We start from the raw sequence: 9343 nt of genomic DNA, 5'->3' as shown, positions 1-9343 counted from the left end.
TTAGGTAAGTAAATTTACGGTGAGCTATCATTAAACTCTAGAGAAAAATAGTTTACAAAATTGAATTTAAATGAATGAAATTTTGTCTTAAGGATCTTAAAATTTTTTAAAATATTTATCAATCATAATATTTATCTAAAGCGAAGGCTTGATTAAAATTAGTACGATAAAAAAGAAAAAATATTTTTGCATAAGTTATTTTAAAACTTTTATTGAAACCCTTGATTTCCTTCAAGTAATGGACCCTTAAGATAGTAAGCGTAAAAAATATATACAAAATCGTTAGCGGATAGTTCAGAAAACTGCCGAACGGCAACGTCGAAGCTCGGATTTCTGCACCTCTACCGTGTCCACTCCGAATCCATGCCAAAGTGTATCCGGCGGCTTGCTCCACCGCACAAAGTAGGTCTTATGGACGGCGGCCAGTGGAAGTTTCGACTGGCTCCTGGTGTCCAGACGCCGTCGGAAGGGCCAGAGGAACCAGTGGAGTGGTCCCCGACTTATGGGCGGCACCTTCAGCTGCCCCGGAGCCACGGATTGGATCGCCTCCAGCTGCAGCGTGGGATGTGGCTGCTCCACTATCACGGGAGTTGGCTTATTAGTTAGCCTGGTACTGGAATCGAAGACCTCGATCTCGTTTTGATCGCGCGATGACCAGGGAGAGGGTTCCTCATCCGCTTCCTCCCGAATGGGAGAAACACGACTACCACGATTACATTTGAAACACCGAGGAAGCTTGGACTTTAGAGGAGGCGGGGAAGGATCTGGTGGCGGCATCTTTACCAGGATAAAGTGGTCATTTAGCAGGCAGACATCCGACACCTTCTCGTACTTGGGCTCCTCGCCAAAAAAGGCATCTAAGTCGACGTTCTGCTGGTAGATGCGGTAATCCTTGCCAAAAGGATTCGACTGCTCCCGCTGCTCCGCCAATAGACTCGATTTGCGGCATGTTCCGACGGTCTGGTCAGGATGAGATTGCTTCCAGACCAATGGGGAAGTCCTGTCTTGTGGTCCCTTCATGAGGCTGCGCTGCAGCGAGAAAATCCTAGCGAAGATTAGTCCATGAAGGCGATGGTGCATGAACATCCTGGCGGAATTTTATGCAAGCAGACCTGTTAGGGATTGAAATGGAGGTAAGAAATTTTAAAATTGTCTAGATTTTGACAGCAAAATAAAGGAGAGAGAGACGAGTGAAAATGGTTGCATACTTTCAGGCCTCTAACAAATTGATTTTGTGTGATTTAACTGCATGGATTAAAAATCTTTCAATATCTGAATATTAAAGTAAAATTAAAATTTTTAATTGAATAATAACGTTTGTGTTTTAAATATTTTTCTGTGTTGTTTTTATTTAGTTGTAACAGGTACTTGGAATTTGTGATTTAATTCTAAGTACACTATTTTTATACAAACAATACAAAGAATGTAAAATGGTGTATTTTAGTAATCCATTTAGAGCCTTAAAATGCTGTATTGAAAAGAATTTTTAATATATTTCCTTTCAGAAATTGGGGTACCTAACCATGTTTCATATCCATTACATATTTCTCACTTGTGTTTTAAGGGGGCCAAGTTTAGATTTGGGTCTGGATACCAGTTACATGGAGTTGGCTGGCATTTTTCTTGTCGGACAGGCACATTATCCTTCGCTTGACTTTTGACACTGCACTTGGCCAAGAAATGGAGGAAGCAAGGAAGCGGCAGACAGGCGTCGAGAGTCCTTCGCTGGCTTGTTTCTCGAATCCGCTACCAATGCCAACAACAACAACAGCAACAACTGGCCGTATTTTATGCCCCACGAAAACAAAAGTTATATTTATTATTTTGACAGGTAAACAAATCACGAGCTCACCGCACTAACACAGACACACACACACACACCAAAGGGGAAGAAAACAAAATGCAGGCAAGGAGACACTCACATTTCCACGCTCCCCCCGTTCGCGGTCTTCTTCTTGCTTCCGGTTTCCGGCTTCCTTTCCGCTCTCAATTGGGCGTTGTTTGCCGCTCGGCTCACCAACGGCAACTGAAGCCGCCTTTCAGGCCGCCGCTGAATGCAGCACAGCCACATGCGTGGCCAATTAAATACCCTTCCAAAATTGTGAGGCAGTTTCGAATTGTCGATTAATTAGACTAGTTGCAGCCCACTAGTATAAATAACAAAACAAAGGATAATATAACGATTACAAAGTAATTTTAAACACCCTGATTTTCTGTCTATTTCGTAACACATCCTTAGGCAAGGAATTATGAGCACTAAAATTTAAGATCTATTGCTGTTATATACACTTTTACATTATAGAAGTCTAAACTATTATTTGTTAAAATTGAATTATATGCAAACACGTATTTTTATTATCAACCAACTTTGATTTCTAATAAATTGTTGTCAAAACTTAAAAAATTTATTTAAGCTAAATATAATGTTCAATAACATATTTTTATACCCTTGTAGAGGGTATTATAATTTCAGTCAGATGTTTGCAACGCAGTGAAGGCGACGTTTCCGACCACATAAAGTATATATATTCTTGATCAGCATCACTAGACGAGTCGATCTAGCCATGTCCGTCTGTCCGTCTGTCCGTCTGTCCGTCTGTCCGTCGGTCCGTCTGTCCGTTTCTATGCGAACTAGTCTCTCAGTTTTAAAGATATCGCGATGAAACTTTCCCGAAAGTCTTCTTTCTATTGCAGGTAGTACATATGTCGGAGCGAGCCGAATCGGACCACTATATTTTAAGGCTCCCATAGGAATATTCAAAGATATATAAGAAAATTCATTGTTACTTTGAAGGAAGTAGGCGTTTTAATTCTTGACTCTTTAAAAACAAATTTCAAAAATAGAAACGCTGAATCTATAAGCTTCGGCTGGCCGAAGGTAGCTTCCTTTCTTGTTCTTATTTAAGTTCGCTTTAAATGGAATGTTGTGTCTTGCATGCATTAACCATCATCAAAACATGAATTTATGTAGTAATATTTTCTGTGTAAACAAACATATTTAAATCAAGAAAGAACTTAAGAAGATTTTTCAATTAATAACAAAAATTTGGTAACAACTATATATAGTTTTTATAATTTTAAAAATTCTGATAACCAAATAAAGCCCTCTATTTTGGAATAGAGTATTTCTGCTTCGGTTACCGCCCCATCATAAACTTTCACTTTTTGTTTTGCATGTTAATGGAAGGACGAACAGACGGATTGATGGTTGACAATTAGCAAAACATACCAAGTGCAATGTTTATAAATATTCCAATAAAGAACTTGTTCCGTTAATGGAATATGTGTACATAACAATATCTGCTGTCCAATGTCAAGGTTAAAAAGTTTTCTGTTTTTGTTTGTTCACATTTTATGCTTTGATTTTAGTTAGTACTGTTTATAATATCTAATTAAGCCAAAAATCGATTTTAATATTTATTTCTGAAAAAGAAAGTGCTTCATCATGCTTTTTGAGCTATATTCCAATAATTATATCTCAATTTGCATATTTTCACGTATAGCACTTGATGTATGGCTCAAGTAACAATTGTACGCATGGCGCATTAGTGACTATTTTCGACAAGATCAGATCAGATATGGGCACTTCCAAAAAAAAGTCCACCAAGCCAAAAACCTTGAAACTTGAATAAAACATATTTCCACATGATTTTGCCCCAATATTAGTTTCTAATTAGTTGGATACTGAGCTTAATTACAAATTTGGAGTATAGTTTGATTATTTTTATGACAAACCCCACCAATATACGCAAAAATCAGTTTTTGGCTATTTTTTTGTTTTTTTTTTGACCTGTCTTCTATTGTTAATTTATCCTATAGGAATGCTAGTATGTGACATTTTTCTGTACTGAATGCTTCATTCACATACTAAACTATTAAGTTAAAAGCAAAACATCCAGCAATTGAGAGATAGAGGTAAAGAAATCCGCTTTACAAAACAGTCGGAAAAACTGTCCCGAGCGACATGTCCCGAGCGACATGTCCCGAGCGAATGTGGTTGAAACTGCATAAAAAAAAAACGGCAAAGAATTTTTGAGTGAAACCAAAAGCATTTCACAGCGACATGTTTGAACAACATTCTAAAAAAAATCGCATTCAAATATTCCATCAGAATTCGCTAATTTCTGGTGTTGTATGAACTTCCCCGAAATCCACTTCTATTTTTGTCCCGAGCGAATACGGCAGTTTTTTACCGATATCTTAAAAACTAAAAGTGGTACAAAATCAAGATTTTTACCAAAAATAGAGCTTGGGAAGAGTGAAAAGAAAAGCCCATAATTAAAATTAAAATCCATTGTTCTACAATTTTTTTTCAACTTTAAAGGTGTGCAAATGTCCCGAGCGACATTTTGGAAGTGCCCATATACATACATACATATACCTGGTCAATTCCATAAGCCTTCCACCCTTTTTGACTCTTCGATTCCAAACTTATTCCCTAACTTATTCAGGTGCCTGACATGTCATATTGATTGTTAATGCACGCCACATCGATAAGTCAAATGAAGCCAGAAAATCAAGGTGGATGAATGGCGGAGCAGGGTGGATTGGAACCCTAAAGACTAAACATTAAGCAACAAGCTGGCTGCCGACTAATAACCCCACCCATTAATAAAGGCGCGTGGGAGGGGGAAGTACATAATAGGCAGAAATTCTTTGTTTACTTTGATTTGTGTTCACTACGATGATTACTTGAGTGACAGGCTGAGCGTTAATGTCGCGTTTGTTTTCTATTCTAACGGGGGAGCTAGCATTTAATATAGTCATTCTTAAATAAATATTTGAATAATTTAGATAATTATACAATATTATAAACAATTAAACAAATTCAACTATTACAACAAGTTAACAACATAGTAATAATTTCTATGTTAAATAATTTTAAAAGTGCAATTGCTACTGCCTTTGTTGTTGCTATTGTTTTTGTTGCTCTGCTCCAGTTGTTGTTGCACTCGAAATTGACACCAATTATGTGAACGGGTCGTCGATCGCATAAAATTGAACGGCAAATGCGGGGAGGGCCCTTCGATGACCTTCTCTCAATCAGATAATAAAACAAGAAAAAGGTATATGGTCTAATGAAACGACTATGCGATACCCAAGAAACAAAGATATATTAAATATATTATACAAAAAAAAAAACCAAGTATATTAAGTCTTAATTTTCAGAATTTATACATTTTTTAAACCGTTCTATACCAACCTAAAGATTTTACTGCATGAAATGTAGAGCCAGTTCTCCTTTTATATTTTACTTATTTTGCATGATAACAATTTACCCTCCTTCTTGGCGATAAGCGGGTAAGAGAAACCAAGCAAAACATGAAATGCATTCGAGTAAAAGTGAATTTCGTTTTAAAAACATTCACATACATACTTACATATATTCTGATCATTATCCAAGGACAAAACTGGATAAGAGCTTTATCCAGATGACGCTCCCTTGCTCTCTTTTCATTTCTTTATGAACACTGAACTTGAACTTGGTGGCGAACTTAAGCTTACTCATCTCGAAAATAGGTAAAAACAAAACATGAAAACTGTAAATCATGCTTAGCCAAGTTGGTTAAAGCCAAGTTTTTGCTTCCTGGTCTTTTGTTTTCGTCTGGACCCCGTTGAAGGTCGCCTGTGGTTGGTTTTTTTGTTGTCTGGAAGAGTGAAAAAATGTGAATATTATTTGTCAGCTTGTGGTGGCCTCCAAGGATCGCGTTCCATGTCTCTTCCAGCCCAACCGCTCTCTTAAACCCTCTCTTTTGGGGCCTCCACTCTTCCCGATTCGAACGTAGGCTTCGTCGCTTTGGAAGGCCTGAAACTGGAATCATTTGGCGCCGAGCAGCGAGACCTATCGGTCATTCCCGTCTCGACTTGGGTTCGGATCTTCTCCACACTCAACTATAACGATCCATTGGAAATTCTCGTATTGTGTAAATACATTTAATATTGTTTCGGCGATTTCGAGTTATTAACATTTAACATCTTAATACAGTGTGAAGTGTGTAATTTGTGAAAGTGAAATTAGATATTGCAAATAGATTAACAAAAATGTACACCAAAAACTGCAAAACTAGTTGTTTAATAACAGGATATTACACAGTAATCCAATCGATTAAATCAACCATTAACTAAATGGACACACCTGTTTACTGAAAACAATGATAAGATAGCTAGTCAGATTCATTAAGAATAATGACTTTTAGATATTATATCTATTAGTAACATTCAATCATTAAGCTATCAATGTTAAGTCTTGAAGCTTGCCATTATACAATCTTCTTTATTTAATTGATATATACTGATAAATCATCTGAAAATCTGAGATCATAAAAATTAAATAAGCAATTTTTAGTAATTCCAGCTTCTTCCGTTGCTTTTGATAAATCAATGTTAAAAGCATTGCCTATAACACCCTTCTTAATTATGTACAATTACGTTTTAACTAGTTCAGTATGCAAGTAGTAAAGAAAGCAAAAGAGTAATTATATAGATACCTTCGTGATTAGGCAACCGAAAAGCCAGGAAAAGTTTTATAGAGACCCTCGTTGCATTTTATGGTTATGTCTTTCGGTTGTTGCAACAAACATTTGGCTTCCCCATTGCAAGAAAATAAAAGAGCCATGAGCTGCAACTGGCCAAAGAGAAGAGAACTGCCACAAGAGCACAAGAGACTTGCACTTTTTGGCATCGAGCCCCATTCATCAGGGCAGTGTAGTATGCAGAAATAAATAAAGGGGGATTTTAGAATATTTCTCAATCAGTATTACGTTCTTATTTTACGTAAAATTTTCATAGGGTTTAGCTTTGAACCTTTAAATTATATAAATACAATTTAATATCAAAATAATGGTATAGGGATTTTTTTATGCAACACAAAATAGAGCTATCAGTTATTTTTATACAATTTATTATTATTTAAAATTAAAATTAAATTCCAACTTATACATTTTGTGATCCCCATTTCTACTCCCCTGCATCCTGTTTTCTTCGTATACATTTGTCTCTTTTCTGTGTGCCACATTGGAGTGCACGTAATTTTCCATTTAGTGGCAGCCGAATCGAAAACGAAAGTGGAAATGTTGCACTGCCGCTGGCCGCTCCACCTCCTCCTCGCTCGCCCACGTCGCTCGCTCTTGGCCAGCCGGTTGTAAAATCGAGGAAAATAAAAATAATAAAAATGAAGAAAACCGACTCCTCGCCAAGCTCAAAAGCCAAAAGTTGTGAAAAGGAAACCCGCAAATGCGGAAGAGCGACGAGTCAGTCAAACAATCCGTGACTCAAAATCATTTTTTTTCATTACAGGCTTTGGAATCGCACTTCGTTCTGCTTGATTAACGCTGTCAAAGGGCGCCGGATTTCGGAAACCAGAGAAACCATACATATACCCGATAGTACCCATTACGCATAATGATAGAACGAGAAATTATCCAGTAAGTGCAAACGCTTATCGCTTTATATCCCAGAGAGATGAAGTACTGACACATCATACTGTAAAGCATTATTTTGCGGACATCTTAAAATTTATTGTTTACTTCTTTTAATTTCGTTTGTGCCTCAATTGAATTAACTATCACATATATTAAATATATTTAAAAACGAAATAGAAAAATTCCAATTTTAATTAATTCCAAATTTTTTTTAAATATTTACTTATATCCGGGATTTTTTATAATTTTATTTTCCAACCAAGCGAACCTTCACTGTCGTTTGCTTGGACCCTCGAGTATCCAAAAAGGGGGCCAAGACCCAGTGTCAATACTCGAGGCAGTCTCAACATTTTCCACAATCTTATGTTGTACTATATTATGGGGTCTTGGCAAAGTCCGCCGATCGCCTTCTGTCCGACCGTTTGAACATTGCACATGCAGCGGGCGCATACAAATAGATAAATTAAATCATTTCGGGGTTTGCCGAGCCTCAACTTTGTTCAAATATTTGCCAACTCGAAGTGAGCAGTAAACGCGACTAATTGTTGCAAAATGTCAGTTCGATTGTACGCTATATTTGTTCTTTAATTCAGCACGACACCTGCTTCAAAGCGCATCTTTGATGTCCTCCAGGATGTCCTGCAGTTTCTGGTGCTCTTTGTGCGAATCCTTCTGGAGTTGTTTGTTACCCTGGTACAGGCTTTCTTGCCCAAAAATCAAAAGGATGTCAGCGGGGAGATAGTCCTGGTAAAAACTTTTTTTAATCAAATTTTGTAAAAAATTTTAAATTAAATGAAATGTAATATTTTTGAAATCCAAAGATAACAGGAACTGGACATGGAATAGGCCGAGAGCTGGCCCTTCATTATGCTTCATTGGGTAGCACTGTGGTTTGTGTGGACATCGATGAGAAAAACAACCTACAAACGGTCCAAAAAGCCAAAAGGCTCAATCTAGGCGAAGTTCACAGCTACAGGTATCAGAAACTGTAATTAAATATAATCAAAATAGTCATGATTTTATTTATTTTTCCAGTTGCGATGTTTCCAAGCGCGATGAAGTTATGGCACTGGCGGATCGGGTTAAGGCGGAGGTTGGACACGTATCGGTGCTGGTTAATAATGTCGGAATAATGCCCACCCACCCGATCCTCCAGCAATCGGCCGAGGAAATTCAGAGGGTCTTCGATGTGAATGTATTTTCGCAGTTTTGGACCATCCAGACCTTTTTGTCCCACATGCAGGAGAAGAATCGCGGCCACATCATCTGCCTTTCTTCTATTGCGGGATTGGTGGGAATCTCTAACCTGGTACCCTATTGCGCCACCAAATTCGCAGTTCGTGGTCTGATGGAGGCACTGCATGCAGAGCTGCGAGAGGGACCTTACAGGGATTTGGTAGGACACCAAATTCACACCTTAATAATAAAGAAATTAATGTAAGCCTTTTTTTAGATTAAGACCACCACCATCTTCCCCTATATGACCAACACTGGTCTCTGCAAGCATCCCAAGGTGAAGTTCCCCTCGATCTTGGGCCTGCTCGATCCCAAGCAGGTGGCCAGAAGGATCGTGGAGGCCCATCGCTCCGACCTTATGGAGGTAACCATTCCCAGCTGCCTGCTGCACATCAACAACTGGACGCGACTCCTGCCGGATCATTGTGGCCTGATGCTCAAGGACTTTATCGACAGCGGCGTGGAGTCGGATTTAATTTAGGTTATATTTGATATAGTAGATCGTAAATGAAGTTACAATATGTTGCAGTACAATAAACTTACTATTGGAGTATGTATTAAAATAAAACAACCATCTTTTTAATATTAATGGGATTACAAATAATCTAAAATTGCTGTATAATTCTTCCATAATTGGTTTTTTGCTTGTTTTTAAAAGTTATGATTTATAAGCAATTTATTTTTAT

General features: G+C 37.7%; 2 protein-coding genes across 3 annotated transcripts; one reads left to right on the top strand and one right to left on the bottom strand.

The window, feature by feature from the left end:
• Nucleotides 1-179: 179 nt before the first annotated feature.
• On the bottom strand, nucleotides 180-2125 carry LOC108067434 (uncharacterized). The gene is made up of 2 exons (XM_044395177.2): nucleotides 1923-2125; nucleotides 180-1112 (listed from the first exon to the last, which is right to left on the bottom strand). The coding sequence occupies exon 2, from the start codon at nucleotides 1084-1086 to the stop codon at nucleotides 295-297; it is 792 nt and encodes a 263-aa protein (XP_044251112.1). The 5' UTR covers nucleotides 1087-1112; nucleotides 1923-2125; the 3' UTR covers nucleotides 180-294.
• A 3695-nt stretch (nucleotides 2126-5820) lies between these two features.
• Nucleotides 5821-9211, top strand: firl (firelighter). Of its 2 annotated transcripts, none has more exons than XM_070211398.1 (6): nucleotides 5821-5924; nucleotides 7297-7424; nucleotides 8015-8168; nucleotides 8243-8397; nucleotides 8457-8817; nucleotides 8875-9211. In XM_070211398.1, exons 2-6 carry the CDS (start codon nucleotides 7402-7404, stop codon nucleotides 9136-9138), a joined length of 957 nt encoding a protein of 318 aa, XP_070067499.1. In that variant the 5' UTR covers nucleotides 5821-5924; nucleotides 7297-7401; the 3' UTR covers nucleotides 9139-9211. The 2 variants fall into 2 exon arrangements, with proteins under 2 accessions (XP_070067499.1, XP_017011923.2); XM_017156434.3 differs by having other exon boundaries at nucleotides 5829-5992.
• The last annotated feature ends 132 nt before the right edge of the window (nucleotides 9212-9343 follow it).

Source organism: Drosophila takahashii, chromosome 2L (genome assembly GCF_030179915.1).
Source record: "Drosophila takahashii strain IR98-3 E-12201 chromosome 2L, DtakHiC1v2, whole genome shotgun sequence".
NCBI classification, from domain to species: Eukaryota; Metazoa; Arthropoda; class Insecta; order Diptera; family Drosophilidae; genus Drosophila; species Drosophila takahashii.
This window is presented reverse-complemented; position numbering and strand designations above follow the sequence as displayed.